Source organism: Hypanus sabinus, chromosome 11 (genome assembly GCF_030144855.1).
Source record: "Hypanus sabinus isolate sHypSab1 chromosome 11, sHypSab1.hap1, whole genome shotgun sequence".
In the NCBI taxonomy this organism is placed as follows: Eukaryota; Metazoa; Chordata; class Chondrichthyes; order Myliobatiformes; family Dasyatidae; genus Hypanus; species Hypanus sabinus.
This window is the reverse complement of record NC_082716.1, coordinates 63,086,977-63,106,656: the sequence shown is the minus strand read 5'-3', so window position 1 is coordinate 63,106,656 and position 19,680 is coordinate 63,086,977. Positions and strand designations below refer to the sequence as shown.

Here is a 19,680-nt window from a genome sequence, read left to right as displayed (position 1 = left end):
GTGGAATAGTTCAGCTACAGTTGTGTGATGCTTCTGTTGTTTCAGTGATCAAGCAGTTTTATGAAGAGAAGATACTTGACCATAAAATGGTGATGTTTACGCCTGATAGAGCATCAGTAATGTTGGGCAGAGTTAATGGTGTTGCAGCAAGACTTAAACAGGCCATTCCACACTTAGTTCAGCAACACTGTGTAGCACACCGTGAAGATCTGGGGATTTGTGATGCATGGAAAGGATTCAAGCTTATCAGAGACATTGAAATTTTGATGAGAGCAATCTATACAAGTTTCCTCGATCTGCAGTTAAAAGATGCGAATTTAAAGAAATTGCAGAGGCCTCTGAAAATGAAGCTGTTACATTCAGACCACTTAATGAAGGCAGATGGTTATCTAGACACTTTGCATTGCAGGCAATAATAAAAAATTATGAGGTACTGATCACGTACTTTGAAGAAGATCAGTCAAATGATCCTGTCGCTAAATACTGTCACAAGAAATTGATAAACATCATATACAAAGAAACTTTACAGGTTTTAAGTGATAACTTTGAACTGGCTGCACCGTGCAAGATTCTGCAAAAGAGTGGCCTGACACCGATTGATTCACTTCATTTTGTGTGAGGCAAAATTAACAAGATAAGAAAGCAGTATCTGGGATACAGTGTTTCATGGAGTGACAACGTTTTGCTAAGCCAACAATGTGAAGAAAACGTCACAGTAGTTACAAATTTGCTGTTGACTTCTATAAATAGTCTTTGTGTTCATTTAGAAGAAAGGTTTCCTGAAGATGAGGTACAAGAATGGTCAGCTTTTGATTTCTCCACAATTGCAGATTGTGACTTCGCATTTGGCGATGAACAAGTTAATGCCTTATTTTCTAGCTGAAAATACTATAATAGACAGTTGATGGACATTGGGGGAACATTTCTTGTGTCTAGTGTGGACTGTGAGTGAGGTTTTAGCTTAATGAATCAACTCAAAAACATGCTGAGAAACCGTCTAGGTGAATGTTATTTGGATATGTTAATGAGAATCAAAAGCTATCATTTGGATGGAAGTTCTATTAGTCTAGATGGAATTTACAAAGAATGGGTAAATGCCAAAGACAGGAGAGAGAAAAGATAACTGAGTGACTTAAATATGTATGTTATTTTGTTGTTATTCTGTGCAGTTTTATGTCAAATATTTTGCAAACCTACATAAACTGCCATGTGTGCATTCAGTGCACACATAATTAAGATTTTTGTGCACACTGGCTACAAAAAATTAGAGGGAACATTGGTAACAAAGAAGATTCAAGAGGGCAGGACAGTTGATGTTGTCTATGTGGATTTTATTTAGCAAGGCCATTGACAAGGTCTGCTTGGTAGGCTAGTCTGGAATATCACATTGGGTGCAGATTAGCTAGTCAATTCAGATAAAAATTTGGCTTGGTGGAAGGAGACACAAAGTGACAGTTGTGGCTGTTATTCTGATTGGATACCTGTGACGAGTGGTGTGCCACAGGGGTTGGTGCTAGGTTCACAGTTTGTTATTTATATTAACAATTTGGATAGCAATGTTGTTAATATGGTTGTTAATACTGTCCTGAAGAAGGGTCTTGGCCCGAAACACCATCAAAGGTTATGGGGAGAAGGGCATAGAGTGGGGCTGAGGAGGGAAAAAAGGATCAGCCATGATTAAATTGTAGAGAAGACTCGATGGGCCAAAAGGCTTAAATCTACTCTTATGTCTTATGGGCCTTTGGAAGTGTTGACTGTGTCGATCTTTTACTCTTTTCCACAGATGCTTAGTTCCTCCAGCATTTTGAGTGTGTTGCTTTGGCTGTCCAGCAACTGCAGATTATCTCGTATTTGTTAATACGGTTAGCAAGTTTGCAGATGACTCCCAACAATTGGTGGTGTAGTGTACAATGAAGAAGGTTATCCAAGAGTGTCAGCAGGACCTGGGTGAACTGGAGAAATGGGCCAAGGCATGGCAGGTGGAACTTAATTTGGACATGTGCAAAGTGTTGCATTTTGGCAAGTTAAACTAAAATAATATTTGTACAGTAAATAGTAGGTCTCTGGAGAGTGTTGCAGAATGGAGAGAACTCTGTGTAAAGATAACAAAATAGAGACATGGAGATTGCAAACTCTTGAATCTGAAGCAACAAACGATGTACTGGATGAGATTAGATGGCATCTGTGGAGAGAAACTCCACATGAAGGGCCTCAATCCAAAATATTGATTGTATTTCCCTCTACAGAAGCTTCCTGACACGTTGAGTTCCTCAGTATCTTGTTTGTTGCTTGGAGTACGGGAACATAGTTTCCTAAAAGCAGTGACACGAGTAAGCAGTGTGGTGGGAAAAAAAGAGAGAAAGTACTTACATACTTACATTCATCATTGAGTACAGGGATTGGGAAATCATTGTAAGTCATTGATGATATCTAGTTTAAGAGTATAGTGTGCAGTTCTAGTCACTCAGCTAGAGGAAGGATGTTATTAAGCTGGATAGGATGGAGAAAATGTTCACAAGGATGTTCCCAGGATTGGTGGCTTAAGTTATAAAGAGGGACTGCATTTGCTGGGAATTTTTTTCTCTCTGGAGTGTAGGAGGCTGAGGGGTAACCTTGGAAAGGTACAAAATGTCATGAGGGGTATAGTGAAGAGAGAATTTGCAGATGCTGGAAATCCAGGTAGCATCTATGGAAAAAAGTACAGTTGACGTTTTAGTCCGAGACCCTTCAGCAGGATACTTTGACCAGTCCTTCCGAAGGGTCTTGGCCTGAAAGGTCGCTGCGTCTTTTTCCCATAGATGCTGCCTGGCCTGCTGAGTTCCTCCATCATTTTGTGTGATGTGTGGCATGGATGGGTGAGTGATCAGCCTATTTCCCAGGAAAGGGGAGTTTAAAACTAGTGAACCTAGAGTTAAGTAAGAGGAAAAAAATTTAAGCAGGCCCTGAGAGGCATCTTTTCATTCAGATGGCGGTTCAGAGGCAGATACGATTACAATGCTGAAAAAATATTTGAGCAAATACATGGAGAAAAAAAATTAAAGAGAGACATGGCAAACACAGGCCTTGGGTCTAGGTTAAATAGCTATCGTGGCTGGTATGGACAAGTTGGCTAAAGACTCTGTTACCCTGCTGTATAACTCTGTGACACTCCAGGATGTAATTTTTCTTTTGTTTCAAGTTGTGATTGTTTTGCATTTGATAGGTGAACACATTTTTAAGTTAGTGTTTATTCTTTAGGTGGAACCATATGAGGTGAATATTGCAGGAGATCTGGAATGCCAGCTTGAGTCTGTTGTCACTGACCTGGGATTGGAACTGATCCCACCAGTAAGTATAAGTAATTGAAATTTAATAGACACTTTGAATAAAAACTCATCTTCAGAATCTAATTTGTTGCATTAAAATATTAAAATATTATATCAATGCTTTCTATATTATGTTATCGACTTGAGCTATCATTTTTTGATGCCGGTGAAAGCTGTGATGCAACATGCTGCTTTTTCAGTCTTGCTTCCAGGTTTCTGGTATCAGTCAGATCAATGGCCAGAGATGAAAGATGGGAAGAACTATAAAGTACTTGTAGCAGAACTTGTACATCAAAACCTGCTTGTTGTTTCAGGCTGAATTAATTGTAGAACTTTTAATTTGTATTCTGCATGAACTGTCCATCTTGTTTCCAGCTTCCTTGATTATTCTAAAATCAGAAATATGTTTATGTTCTCTATCACTACCAAATAAGTGTTTGGAATTCTTCAATAGTTAGTGAATCTTTGTAATAACTCATACTTAGAGCCATTATTTGTGTCAAAAGGCAACGTAGATTTGATGACTGTAACCCCTTACCTTCTTGGATAGTTATTTCCCATGGATGATCTTTCCCAAAGCAATCCTTTTAAAATAAATTGTTTCTTGGTGCATTTAAAGTCAAACTGTCATTATTGATTTGTAACTCTTTTACTTAATAGCCTGAAGACCCAGCTAGTCCAGTTTCACTTACAGTTGGAAAGCTTGCCCATTTTGAGCCCTCAATTCGACAGAGTTTTGCAGGAGTTGTACCGTGGTCACCTCCTCAAGTGAACTGGAACCCTTGGACCAGCAGCAATATAGATGAAGGCCCACTTGCTTTTGTAAGTGAAGCATGCACATTATAAAAATATGTAATTTTCTAATGAAAATGTCCATTAAAGAATGTCTTTTGCTTTTAAACAAAGCCATAAATGAATTGGCAGGTGTACAACATTTGATAACTTGATTGTGTATATGAGGAGTAATAATTTATTTCACGCTCTAAAGGACTCCATATTTAAGTTTGTTTATTACATGTATATCAAACCATACAGTGAAATGCATCATTTTGTTAACAATCACACATTTCATTTTGAAACCAGTTATATAAAAGTTGGTTATCCATTGTAAAAGTAATGAGTCTATTTTGAATTAGAGGTCTCTTTGCTAGTAAAGATTTATCTCATCATCATCATTTGTCTTGTTCCATAAATCAATCAAATATTTTAATATAAGTGATTCTTTCTTTTCCCGTATCCATTTAGATTCCCATTTATATATAAAGTCTTCTGGTCTATTTTCTCCTATCTTATCTAACTCTATTCTAATCCATGCCAGTTTATCTTGATCAAAAAAAGATGCAATAAATCTAAGTTGATTTGCTTTATAATAATTCTTAAAATTTGGGAGTTGTAACCCTCCTAGGTCAAATATACATGTCAATTTTTCCAACGATATTCTTGACATCTTACCTTTCCAAAGAGACTTCCTCACAACTTTATTGGTAGTGTTTGGAATAAATACTCTAATCTTGGAAATATATTCATTTTTACAGCATTGACTCTACCTACTAATGTTATTGGTAACATCATCCATTTATCAAGATCTTGAATATTATTCAATAATGGCAAATAATTTATATAAATTCTTTATATCGTTGTCAACTGTTATACCTAAATATTTTATACCATTTATTTGCCATCTAAATTGAGTTACTAGTCGACATTGACTATAATCTCTTTTAGTAAGGGGTAAAGTTTCACTTTTATCCCAATTTATTTTATACCCTAAGATTTTCCCATATTCTTCCAACCTAAAAGATAATTTACGCAACAAATACAATGGCTTTGTTAAATAAATCAGAGCATCATCAGCAAATAGATTAATCTTATATTCCTCCCGATTAACTCTGGAAACCCATAATATCTGAATGGGTTCTAATTAATTCAGCTAATGGTTCTATCACCAATACATAGAGCAGGTGATAATGGACAGCCTTGTCTAGTTGACTTTGTTAATTGAAATGGTGTTGAAATTTGGCCATTTGTCACTTCTTTAGCTTTGGGACTAGTATTTAAGGTTTTAATCCAGTTTATAAAAGATTCTCCTAACCCATATTTTTCCAATACTTTAAATAAAAAAATCTCATTCCAATCTATCAAATGCTTTTACTGCATCCAAAGCAAGTGCCACGCTCATTTCATCCCTCTTCTGTGCCAAATGAATTATACTAAGTAACCAAGTTACATTATCTGCCGATTGTCTATTTTTAATAAATCCTGTTTGATCCATATGTATTAAATTTGGTAAGTATTTAGATAATCAATTAGATAAAATTTTTGCTATTATTTTATATAACTGCTTTCAAAAAGGGACTAGATATATAGGAGTGTTTTGAAGGTATATTGATGTCGTTTGATCAAAGAATAAATATGAAATATCGAATAACACACTTTTCTGTTACTTTCAATTAAGGGCTTATTTAAGAGTTAAACTGGGTCAAGCAATGTTAATGCCAAAACCTAATGAAATAGAAACTTTAATTCAAAAAGGAAAAATTAAAAAATTTACATCTTGTATGTATAATTTGATTCAAAACCAGACAATTAAACCAAGAATTCATAAGTCAAGACAAAAATGGGAAACTGATTTGAATATTAAAATTGATTAAACAAATTGGTCAAGACTATGTCTTGATAGTATGACAAATACAATAAATGTCTGACTTAGATTAGTACAATACAATTTTTTACATCAATTATATACTATGCCATAAAAAATGAATAGATTAAATCCAAATTTATCTGATCAATGTTTTTGATGTAATCAAGCTATTGATACTTTTTTACATTCTACTTGGTCCTGTGCTAAAATTCAACCTTTTTGGATAAATTTAAGAGTTTTACTGGAACAAATTATCAGAACGCAACTTCTACATAACCCAATATTATTTTTATTAGGTGATACTGAAGAGATAAAACTGAAACCTAAATTGAACAAATATCAGAAAGAATTTTTAAAAATTGCATTGGCAGTTGCCAAAAAGACTATTGCAGTTACTTGGAAATCGGATTCATACTTAAGTATGGATCGTTGGAATAATGAAATTTTTAGCTGCATTCTACTTGAAAAAATTACTTAAAATTTAAGAAATAAATATGACATATTTCTGAAAATTTGGCACCCTTACTTACAAAAGATAGGATTAAATATATAGGTGCTCCAAAGATGAAGTTATTAGTCATCTGGGGAAAGAATCAAATACATATATTAAAGCTATTTTGAGTTCCATGGAGCATGTGGGGATCTTCCAATATCTATCCTTCCTTCCCTCCCTCCCTCCCTTCCATCTATTCTATTTCATGTAACTGTATTAAAAAATCGAATAAAAAAAACAATCACACATCTGAGGGTATGCTGGGGATGCAGTCTGGAAGAGTTACCATATTCTGGTACCGATGTAATATGTCCACAATGTTAAGCAGAACAACACAGCACACAACAAGCAACAAAACAAACAATCCCCATTCCTCTCTCCCATCCATGCACGTACGCAGTCCTTTAATCCCAGTATAGGCTGTCTCTCTTTGGCCTTTGTCTTCCAGCAGACTCTGACTTCGGCCTGCAGACATTAGATTTTGACTTCCCCAGCCGACTGGCTAAGATCTGAAAACTCAGCTCCGTCCAGTAGGCCTCTACTTCTGATTTAACTATCGGGCCTTGATCCTTAGCATCAATCCCAGGACACGCTAGGCTTCAAATTCTGGACACACTGATGACAAGACCCCAAAAACTGGGCTTCAAGCTCTGGTCTCACTGATTTGTGAACCAGGGTGGGTTTTGTCAGAACTTGTTGCATCAGAACATGGAACTCTGACTCTGGAATCTGCCAGTGACTCACTTACATTGATGGAGCAGGGGAGGCCTTCCATCCACTTTTGGTCAGTCGGGCATCTTATCTCAGATGCCCCACGTCCACACCACTGCCCTCTAAATGTGAAGCGAAGACTTCGACTCCCGCCTGACTTGCTGGACCTTTAATCTCCCCTACATTCCTGTCCCTAAACAGTAACCTGCCCCCCCACCCCCAATCTCCTCTCTGTCCCCAAAACTACCCATACAAATCTAAAAGACAATTAAAAAATCACCTACATCTGAGCTGTGGTCCAATAGAGGTCACAGCTAATTGCCATCGTGGAACTTTTCCACTTCAATTACTCCCCTTCATTTGTGGTGTTCCTCTGGCTTTGATTAAGAATGCATTGACTTTAATGTGTGATTTGGATTTTCCAATCAAAACTGCTACTCATGATGCAAGATATTCCTTGTGTAATGTGAATTCCTGGATTTAAAAAATGTTCACTATATTAATTTAGTTACTTTAATGTGCAGAATGAAGTTTGAGAGTAGGTTCTAAAGTACAGCATTTCATTAGGTATTTTTTATGGTAGGTGGACATTCTTTATATTGGAAAATTTGAGATTATTGCCATAAAGGCGAACAATTGTAATTAAATGTAACGTACATTACTACCTTAAATTGTGAAGAAAATCATGGTCTGTTCTGCAGAACAATCAAAGCCACAGCTGAAAATAGCCAACATTGTCACTCTTGCTATCCTTAAAAGTATTTGTCAATCTTGTTTCATTGAATTTATTTTACCTTATTGGATGGTTTGAAGCCACACCACACATTACGATTATCTTTCATTCAACTGTTAAATCTGACGAGGAACTACTCAACAACGTTACGTTAAAGCCAAGGATATCACCTGCCTTTGAAAGTAAAAAAATCTATATTGCAAAATTAACTCAACAATTTTGTAGTTTTTTTTATTGATTTCATTTGAGACTGAGTGAAAAATTAATACAAAAGGCACTTTTCAAATATACATTTCTTTTGTCATTTAGTAAACTAACTGTTGCAGTGTGATGGTTATTTTTTAGGCAACACCAGAGCAAATCAGTGTGGACTTGAAGGATGGATTACAGTATCAGATGCAGAATGATAGCAATCTGCAAAAAGTATGTAACTTTTTATTAAATGTCTTGCCGTAGTTGTATTTTTAAATACTGACCACTTACTGAATCATTTGGTAGCTTTAAGTATTGTCTTTTGTAGCATGTTAATAGATTGCATTAATTTAGTACTCTTAGATTTGATTCAGAGATTGAACTCGGGCCTTTGTGAATATTTCTACCTGGTTTTGCGCTGATATTTTACTATATAGTATTCTGGAATGGTCGCAGTATTGTCAGAAGTGCTATCAATATCATTTTATGAAATCTGTTACTTTCTTCAGTCTTAATACTGTTTCCAGATTATTAACATATTTACATAATTTCATTATCAGTATGTTTGAACATTATGCCCACAAGTTTCTATTTGGATACATAGAAATATATTTTTTGTGCTGTCAAAATCTTGAGCTGCCTGATCCAGTAAATGGCACATTGGGACAATATAAATCATTTTCTTGCTCTAAACTAGAACTGAATTTGTTGTTAATTTTATGATGGTGAAATGTTTGTTAATTTATTATCCTGCAAATAAATTCATATGTTTTGTGTACAGATGGGTACAATCCATGTTGCAAAATCATGCCGAATTCTATTAAGAGATGCTACACTTACTTTGAAACCTTCCACCTTTGGAAACTAGTCACTTAGTCAAATGAAGTAAAACTAATGGATTACCTGGCATTGACATGGGCAACACATTTTAACATGGCTGAATTGTTCTCAGTCCATTTAGTTTGAGAAGTTTGTTTCTTTAGGCACAAAGTTTGTGGTATAGGACAAAGGCAAAAGGTACATGGGAGCATCACAGCCTGCAGATTATGAGTTGGAAATATATTACTGTTTTTTTTTCATTGGTACTGTGACTGAACCTGGAGCTTTCTATAAGGCAACACTGAGAGTATATTTACCGGTAGTTCAAGAAGATTGCATGCCATTGTTTTCCCTCTGGCATTTAGAAATGCACGGTAAATCATTGCCTTAGCAACAACATCCATGTCCTGTATAACTAGGGTCAATGTGATTCAATAGAGATCCATCCATGTCTTCTGCCAGCATATTCTTCATTCATCCTCTCTCTTTTTAGGAGTTACATCTTCATTTTAGTGTTTTTCCAAATGGTTGAAAATCTTGATTTTAATATAACTTGCAAATGATGCATGGGAGTGTTTTAAGATTTCTTAAGCATTTCTAGATTTACTGAAATTTGGTCCTCAAATTAACCTGCAGAATAGGATAAGGATGTAAGATTTGCAGACCATGGTATTAGTTCTTGCCCCTGCTTCTGATGAAAGGTATGTCCAAAGGTGCAGGAATATCAGTGGAATAGATATATATTTTTCTGAAGTTGGTTGCTGTTGGGGGGGCAGTTTTATAGGAAGACAGCAGTAATTAACCATGAAGTGGAATGTGAAGATAAATTATGTAAATTAACAAATTTGAAAGAGATTTCAGATCTCTTGCTTGTTTATTTGAACACAAAGGAAAATTAAATTATGACGCAGAAGGAATGTGCAGTAAATGCTTGCCTGAACATCGAAAGAAATTATATATGCTAAATAATATAGCAAATGTTGAAAGAGACCAAGTGAATATTGGAGATGTTGAAGATTGAAAAATTGACACATCCCTTGGACTTCAGAATTGGTGCCCCACAGTTTTATGAGCTGTGGATTGATAAGTGATATTTTTTCAAAATTCCCAAGATAGTGTGGACTATATAAAATCTTAAAAATTCAGATATGCTAAGGTATCATTGAAAAGTGTGTCACCTAAAACACATGTCTAAGGGGTCACGGGTAACGCATTGGCATACATAAGATTTTGGTTGAAGTAGAATATAAAGAAAATGAATTAATGGACATTTTTCAGGCTGACACATTGTCTTTAATTTGCTGCCACAGTAATGTGATCAATCTGGGACCCTCAGATATTCATAATTTACATGAGTGACTTAACTGGGGGGAAAAGGTTGTCCTGTGAGAAGAGATGAATAAGACACATTCATAGATGTTAAAACTTAGAGAATTTAGTGGTAATTTTGCAGAGGCAAACAAGATTCTGAAGCAAACAGGAGTAGATAGACAGTGGTTCAGTTTTAAACTTCAGATCTCATTGGGTATGCATCTTTCATTTTCTCTCTCAACTTCATTAAATAATCGAGCATACATTTGCAATCTTTTGCATCCTGACTTTGTTCACTCCATTATTACCAATCTTGCTTTTGGGTACTTGGGACCAGCACTAAAACTCTGCTTGTTTCTCCTGAATTATTTCTTTAAAACTTAGGAGGTTAACTAAGCTGTTATTTCACCATCTTTGTATCTCGTTATATGCTCAATATGAAATATTTTAGGGCATTTTAATATTTCAAAGGTGGCATTTTTTTCTCTAACAGTGCAACTTTGAAATAATGTTATACTTGTTACTTGTCTTTTCAAAAGGGCAATTATTTTTTGAATTGACAACAGGATTTTGTATGTTGCCACAGATAATCAACGAAAGAAGCCAACTGCCAGTCAAAAATTTTGAAGAACAAATTCTTGAAGCAATCAATTCCCATTCAGTTATCATTATTCGAGGTCAAACTGGATGTGGTAAAACTACCCAAGTTCCTCAGTACATTCTAGATGATTACATCAAAAAAGGCCAAGGTTCTGAGTGCAATATTGTAGTGACACAGGTGCGTGAGAAATAGTTGCAGAAAATGAGCCAGCCATTTACTTGTGATGCACAAGATAATTTCTGCTTGGTCACTCAATGTAATTCAATTCTTGCTGAAAAAGAATGGACTTGTTCACTTATTTACAGATAATTCTACAGTGGACAGGTGATTCTTGTTGGGTACATGATAGAACGCTGAATTGCCCTGTGATGGGTATCAGGATATTTCAGAATGTGTGATACTGATACCATCTATGTCCCAGATACTTGTCTGAAACTGAATTGAATTGTTAATAAACCCGAGCTAAGTTTTGAATAATGTTTCCATGTCGCCACAAGGAGCATTTCCAACAATACTCATGTCCATCCTTCCTCAGCTCACTTGCTGATAAAAGTTTATCCATGTAATCTCCAATCTGACTATTTCGACATATTCTCTTATTCATAAATTCTGGTCATGTAGAATTCTTGAAAAATCCATCCAAACATCTTGAGTTCTTGAAACATCTAGCAGTCACAAAAAAATTAGTGTAACTTTATGTTCATTGGTTAGAAGTTGTGCATTTGTGGCTACTCACTAATGGCACAAATGGACAAAAAGCAATTATAATGTGAAATTCAATTAATAAGCATGATTTTTGTATGGAAGTATATTTATGTATTTTAATGTGATGGTTAAGAATTATTTTTTAAAGGCTAGAATCGCAAATGAATAAATGGATTTTTTTTTGTCATTCCCTATAAAACACATCACTGGTTAGATGGTGTCTGTTGTGATGTAGTATATTGAGTTAATCCTTATGCAGTACTGCATGGTAGGCCTATATGCCCTTTTATTACTTAAGTTCTTGTCTTTTATCTCCCCAGCCTCGACGTATTAGCGCTGTGTCAGTTGCAGAGCGTGTTGGTTGTGAACGAGGAGAAGAGCTGGGCAAGAGCTGTGGTTACAGTGTTCGATTTGAATCCATATTGCCAAGACCACATGGCAGTATAATGTTCTGTACTGTAGGTTGGTATATGCATGACAGTTGACTTGCAGTAAAATTGCATACCAGGGTGGCGTAGTGATTAACTTGACACTATTACAGATCAGCATGTTCCAGAGCTCAGCATTAAATTCTGGCGCTGTTCTGGAAGGAGTATGTCTGTTCTCCCTATGGAATGAATGGGTTTTCCCTGGGTGCTCAGTTTTCCTTCCACAGTCCGATTATTGGGTTAATTGGTCATTGCAGATTGTCGTGTAATTACGTTAGGGGTAATCGGGGGTTATCGGAGATTGCTGGGGCAGTGTGGCTTGAAGGGCCTAATCAGCACTGTATCGCTAAACAAGTAAACTTAACCATCATCAGTCTTCACTGGCCATGTTGTTCTTGCTTCTATTTTAATCATTATGATTTGACAGAGGGAGATATTGTAAAACTTGTTAAAGCTATTCATACCTAAGGCAGATGAGAATGAGACATTTGTTGGGGAGTGATAGTGGGAATTAAATTTTATCATAGTTCAGCTTTGATTAGGATTGTCCCAAATCAGAAAATATAAGCTTGTTTTATTACTGAACTAGCCTGTCTCATAGAATAAGACATAGCTAAGAAGCAATTTCTTCACTTGCAGGGCCGTGATTCCATGGCTACTCTAACTTAGAAGACTGTGGAGGCTCTGTTACTTGATTACATCCAAAGCAAAGATTAACTGATTTTTAAATATTAGGTACATCGAGAGTGGGAGAATTCCCACTCTGTGTTGGAATTCTTTGAGGAAATAACAGGCAAGATAATCAAAGGAGAGTCAGTGGATGTTGTTTACTTGGATTTTCAGAAGACTTTTGACAAGGTGCCTCCCATGAGGCTGCCTAACAAGATGAGAGTCCAGTGTATTGCAAGAAAGATACTGCATGGATAGAAGATTGGCTGACTGGCAGCTGGCAAAGAGTGGGAAGAAAAGGGGTCTTTTCTGGTTGGTTGCCAGTGACTAGTGGTATGTGTTGGGAGTGCTTCTTTTCACATTATACACAGTTTGTCAATGATTTGGATGATGAAATTGATGGCTTTGTGGGTAACTTATGGATGATGCAAAAATAGGTGGAGGGCTGGTAATGTTTAGGAAGCAAAGAGTCTGAAGAAGGACTTAAGACAGATTAGGAGAATGGATGAAGAAATATAGTGTAGAGAAGTGTATGGTCATGCACTTTGGTAGAAGGAATAAAGGTGTAGACTATTTTTCAAATTGGTGGAAAATTCAGAAATTGGAGGTGCAAGGGAACTTGGCATTCCTCGTGCACAATTCCCTGAAGATTAATTTACAGGCTGAGTCAGTGACAAGGAAGGCAAATGAAATATTAGCATTCATTTTGAATGGATTAGAATGTTAAAGCAAGGATGTAATGCTGAGATTTTATAAGATGTTGGTCAGACTGCATGGAGTATTCATCAGTTTTGGGCCACTTATTAAAGAAAGTATGTGCTGGCATTGTAGAGAGTCCAGAGGAGGTTAACGAGAATGATAGTGGGAATGAAAGGGTTAACATGAGGTGCATTTGGTGGCTCGGCATGCTATCACTGGAGCTTAGAAGAATGAGGAGGGATCTTATTGAAACCAATTGAATGTTGAAAGGCATAGATAGAGTGGATATGGAGAGGATGCTTCCTGTAGTGAGGTAGTATAGGGCCAGAGGGCCTGCTTAGAGCTCTGAATGTCCAGGTGTCTGAGAAGTAAATTCTGGAAGCTTTCTTTCTTTGAAAGTTAGTAGAGTTGTAATGTGCTCGGGTATATATTATCACAGTTATCAACAACACTCATGTGGTACAGCCCATCCCCAGGTTACAAGTACCCAAATTGACACCAACTTGTACAAACTGTAATATTAAGTTCAAAACGGAGCCTGTTTGTTATCTATGGACAATCTGCATGCAGATAATTAAAACTACGTGGCTAATTGGGTCAGGGTCAAACCATACAGTCAGCCCAAAGATCACTATGGACATCAAATATAATGTTTTGTGTTTAGTAAAAGTGATGACTTTTATATTTTTTCAGGGGTACTGTTGAGGAAACTAGAGGCCGGCCTTCGTGGTATAAGTCATGTAATTGTGGACGAAATTCATGAGCGAGATATTAATGTGAGTAATTGAACTCTTATCAAAAGGGTATTTCAGTTGTGGTTCTGTTCAATAATGATATTGGTTATTGACATTTACTTATTTTCCTGGAGGCATTGATTTTTCTTTCCTCTTACCTTAAAATTTACCGTATTTTCGATAGCCCAAAATGTGTATACTTCCATTTGCCACCATTCCTATTTGATTTCCCATTGTGTTGATAACATTTACCAGAAAACTTTTTTTCAGGTACTCTAATAATTTCAGAAACAACCAGTGTTGCTTCCAGATCCTATCCCTTTGTCTTTGTAAGCATTCTCAGTGTTGTAGACTGCAGTTGATGTAATCTAGCAATAATACTACAATTTTCTAATTTTTTTTTTGCTTGTGACATTAGAATTTAGCTGTAGAAGCTTGTATATGAGATTGATTTATTATATGTGCCAATGTCAATTCATAAACTTCCTTCATAGGCTGAAAAGCACTGTTTTTTGGTAAATCTTCATTTCTTTACATTATGATCAAATACGCACAAGTTTGAAATTTGTACATGTCAGTTACCTGTTAATCCCCACAGTGTTGTGAATAATAGAGATTGTTGTTCTATCATACAAGTTTTCTTTCTCAAAGTGTAAAAAACACAAGAAATTTGTTTTATGAGAATTTTGCAATAAGAGCTTGAAATTTGTGTGCATTGAATTTCAATATTTCAAACTCACTTAAGACTTGATTGCAGACTCATCCATAAGTACTTTAACATTTTCCTTCTTTTGCATTTTTCAAGGGACAGAAATAAGTATGCACAATATTTGTTTCTGTGCCCAAATTTGTCTGAACACAAGACATTACACATAATGTCTTCAATGATTCTTTCTGAAAATTTAAAAGTCAGTAGACAAGTCCTTGTATAGAACTGTTTGTTAGAGTAAATTAAAATTATTTGTATTCTCTTTCAGACTGATTTTCTTCTTGTGGTTTTACGTGATGTTGTCCAGTCGTACCCTGATATCCATGTTATTCTCATGTCTGCCACCATTGACACCACCATGTTCAGAGAGTACTTTTTTAACTGTCCAATAATCGAAGTTCATGGAAGAACATTCCCTGTTCAAGGTATGTAGGATTTGCCTCAATTTTATACTTTTAATAGTTTATGTATAATTTAAGCCACATACATCCTAATTGTGCGTGTTACTTTAATTAACAGAGAAGTGTTTAATAATTTAAGATAAACTTTATGAAAAATGAGTTTCTCTACAGCCCTAATAGGTATATATTCCAAATTCCATGGGTGACTTTGGTCCTCTGTGGGACTTTTATTAAATGCCTTCAAAAAATCCAAATGCATCACATTCATTGGTTCTCCTTTAACTATTCTACTTATTGCATTCTTAAAAATCCCCAGTGGTTTATTCAAAACATATTTCTTTCATAAATTGATGTTGACTCTGCTCAGTCTTATGATCCATTTCATAGTACAGAGGATTCTGGTTAACTTGGCCCAATTAAATGGCTGCCCAATTAGCCCAAGTTCCGTGGAAGTAGTTTAATTTTTTTTAAAGGCAAATGCTGTTTAGAGTGACAAATTTAAATGAGATAGAGAACAAATTAGAACATTATTAATTCTATTACAGTACTAGCTTGTAATTGTTACTGACAGGAATTCGTCCAGTGTACGCTGCTGTATTCTTTTGACTGTAAGTGAACAGAATAAGCACAGATGCTTAGGGTATCTTCTTTAGCTAGCGTCAAATCTTTTTGTGGCATCTTGGTCTGAAATGTTTTAAAGTCAAAATAAAAGACAACTTTATCAAAAATTACTGCTTTTTGAATTGGTACCCATGGGCTCAAATGGATGATGTAACACACGCACACATAACTGGCACTTTTTAAAAAAACAGTTCACTCTAAGCATGGTGTAGTGCCTCCAACAGTCTTTTATCCCAATTAAGTGGTACAGTGTCCCTAATAAATTAAGGGTATCCCAGCTATTTTCTCAATGAGTTTTTGATCTTTAAGAGTTATCCCAAATAAATGGCTGCCCTGCTAAGCTGATGACCCAACTAACTGGATAGAATCCACTGTAATTTGTATTGCATCTCTGGTTATAGTTTACAATATTTTCTCAACCACTTGTACTAGATACTTTAAATTACTGTGGATTCAGGTTAATTCGGACCAGTACATTTTGGTCCCAATTAGTCAGCTATACGAATTAGCTGAAGCTTCATGGAAATAGGTAAAAAAGTATAAAAAAGACAAACTACAGTTTAACTGAGTAACAAATTATGTATGTAAATGAAATTCAGAGCAAATTAGAACACTACCAAAACTTAATAGTAGTATAAAACTTTATTAGTTGGTTAATAGTTATTGATGGAGGAATGAATCCATTCTATGCTGCCATACTGCATTGAGCAAAATCAGCGCAGACACATAGTGCAGGTATTAGACTGTTTTCAAACAATGCTTTTAACGATTGCATCTGCCAGATACTCATTTTCATTGTAACGTTCAAGATGATTGAGAAAACCTTTAAATTCTTCATAGTTCCTAATTTGCTGAAGTAGTGAAATTGTTTCATTTTCACTCCCAGGTATGAATGCCTGAAAGCACAGTGAGCAAAACAGTTATGAATTGTCTTAATGCTTATTTCTTGCTGACCATCAGTGACAAAAATCACTGCATTTTGAACACAAACACATGCAAATGACAGTATTTTATATAAAAAAAAGCTGTTCAGTCACACAATGCGGACACAATTGATGTTACTTAGAAACTGGCAGCAATTTCCCATCCTAATTAAACAGCCTAGTGTCCCAAGTAAAAGAAGGGAATCCTAGTAATTTTCTCAATTAGTTGTCCCAGATTAGCGGCTTCCTCAATTAACTGATGGCTCAATTGACCGGAATCCACTGTATATGGTTGAACAGTCCTCTACCATACAGTCCTGCTTTGACGCTAAACACTTAATTGTTCTACTCATAGAACTTGGTGGTCCTTCTGCTTTGATGAATTTAATACTTCAAGAATCTGTCTTGTTTATTTCAGAATATTTTTTAGAAGACTGTATACAGATGACTGGGTTTGTTCCTCCTCCAAGAGACAAAAAGAAAAAGGACAAAGATGAAGAAGGTGGTGATGATGAGGAGGTATAAGCAGACATTGAATTTTATTGGGCATATTCAAGCTTTCAAAATCAAACTCCACAATGTTCTCTAAAACTAGTATTTGTCGGAAAGAATTGGGTAGATTTGCTGATTTTTTAAAATATATAAATATTGAACAAGATTTCTGGATTAAAACCAAATTTCAAGATATAGTTCTTTGAATCTATTCACTGTTTTTGATTTATCTATACCAGGAGTCAGCAACCTTTACCACTGAAAGAGCCTTTTGGACCCGTTTCCCACAGAAAAGAAAACACTGGCCTTTATGCTATGTATAAACAAACTATAATGTGTTGCATTTATGAAATCGATGAACTCCTGCAGAGAAAACGAAATTACATTTCTGTATGCAACAAAAGCATTTTGAACTCTGAAAAAAAGACGTTGGGTTGAAGGTTACTTTTAAGTAAAATACTCAAAGTCTATTTGAGTCCTTCTTGTATTTATGAAAAATGCCGAACTTAAATTGTCCGCCAGCAGCAAACCAAAAATAACGTCAGCCAGCTGTCAACCTGAAAAATAAAAGGACTATTTCACTGAACAATGAAAAAATATGAATATACGTAAAATAATAGGCAATTAAAATATTTATCATACTTGGTTAATGGGATTTCTGCTCCGGACCTCAGCGCACAGCGTCTGCACATCAGGGCTGTATGACGTCACCTTCACCTTTACACAGGATCGCAAGCTGTCATCTGTGAGGCGTGCGTGATGTTTGTTTTTAATGAAGTTCATGTTGGAGAACACCTGCTCACATACATATGTGGATCCAAAGATCGACAGGACTCCAAGCGCATACTTTTTAATGTTTACATAAATGTCGGGGATAGCATTCCATGTTTCGAACACAAGTTTGTCTGGTTTAGGGAGGTTTTCAGTATCACTCCATTTGTGATTCTGAGCAAGAACGGCCTTCTAACGGGCAACATCTTCAAGGTCTGCTGTCAAGCGTCTAAACTTGGACACCCATATGTCTTTGTCGGCTATGTTGGCCAGTTCCATCTCAAGATCAGGTTGACTCACACCTGCCAATGCAGTCGTATTCAGTAGGGATGGATCGATGCTTAGGGGAGTGACCGGGAAGGATAATGTGTTTTTTTCCTCTCTGAACTCACAGAAGCGTTTCCCAAATGATGTTTGCGATGATTGCAGAATGTAAATACTCCGAATTTATCATGTTGTGAGCTTGTTTGAACTCTCTCAAATTGGGGAAGTGAGACAATGTGCCTTTCTGTAAATCTCTGGCAAGCACTGTCAACTTGTGCTCGAATGCCAAAACATCCTCCAACATGTGCAGGGCTGTGTGTCCTTTCCCCTGAAGAGCTGTGTTCAGCGTGTTCAGGTGCGCTGTCATGTCTCCCATGAAGTGTAGCTTTTCCAGCCACCCTGGCTGTTCCAGCTCAGGAAAGGTGAGCCCTTTGCTGCCCAGGAAAGTTTTCACTTCTTCCAGACACGCAACAAAGTGTTTCAGCACCTCCCCTCTGGACACTGCTTCCCGTGCCTGACTATTTCCTGAGCGGCAACAAAGCTAGCATATGTAGTTGATTTTCCAGACTTCATCCACTTCTTGAAATGATTTTTGCTCAGATCAACCTTCCGCATCAGTTCCGAAACGGCTTTTTTTCTCTCATCTCCATCCGGATATTTTTGAGCAAAGGCTGCGTGTTTATTCTGGAAATGTCTTGCGACATTTGACTTTTTGTTGTTTGCTAGTTTCTCATTGCATATTAATCATACCGGTAAACCAGTCTCGTCAGCAGTGAAAGCAAATGAATCTGCCCACCTATCATTAAACGTTCTGTTTTCTTCAGTCACTTTTTTTTTAGAATTCTCCATAGTTAGCCTACCTTGGATTGAAAAACTAAAGAAATCGCGCACTGGCGGGTGTCAGGCATTGGCAGTGGTGACGTATATTAATAGCGACAAAAAACACGTTTTATTTAGATTGTACAAGATCACCATAATCTTCAAATTTAGAATTACATTTCAAAAACTAACAAACTAACATAAAAAACATTTTAATTAAATACTCATTTATTTTCCAAAGCCACAGGGAGCCGCAGCACAGAGATGAAAGAGTCGCATGCAGCTCTGGAGCCACGGGTTGCTGACCCCTGATCTATACAACGAGCTAATCGAATTTTAGCAGCAGGTGAACTCTCATGCAGAGTGGTTGTCAATATTTTATACAACAGCTTGGGCTACAAGAAGATTTGGTTAATTTGCCCTGAAGAGCTCTGTAGAAAGGGAGAATAAAACTACATCTGTGTAAGTCCCTGCAGCATTTGGTGATCCTATGATCTCTGTCCTGGAGGCTGACATCAGAACATCTTTCAAGAGTGTGAACCCTTGCAAGGTGTCAAGCCCTGATGGTGTACCTGGTAGGGCACTAAAAACCTGTGTCAACCAACTGGCTGGAATGTTCAAAGATCTCTTCAATCT

At 36.4% G+C, this 19,680-nt stretch overlaps 1 protein-coding gene across 3 annotated transcripts in view; it reads left to right on the top strand.

The window, feature by feature from the left end:
* Positions 1 to 19,680, top strand: part of dhx9 (DEAH (Asp-Glu-Ala-His) box helicase 9) — an 87,471-nt gene that overhangs the window by 37,088 nt on the left and 30,703 nt on the right. For all 3 annotated transcript variants that reach the window (XM_059984486.1, XM_059984485.1, XM_059984487.1), the window contains 8 exons: positions 3,238 to 3,327; positions 3,966 to 4,127; positions 8,232 to 8,309; positions 10,795 to 10,986; positions 11,835 to 11,976; positions 14,004 to 14,086; positions 15,022 to 15,178; positions 17,117 to 17,217. In XM_059984486.1, coding sequence (XP_059840469.1) covers positions 3,238 to 3,327; positions 3,966 to 4,127; positions 8,232 to 8,309; positions 10,795 to 10,986; positions 11,835 to 11,976; positions 14,004 to 14,086; positions 15,022 to 15,178; positions 17,117 to 17,217 — 1,005 coding nt within the window. The remainder of the gene's footprint in view (positions 1 to 3,237; positions 3,328 to 3,965; positions 4,128 to 8,231; positions 8,310 to 10,794; positions 10,987 to 11,834; positions 11,977 to 14,003; positions 14,087 to 15,021; positions 15,179 to 17,116; positions 17,218 to 19,680) is intronic.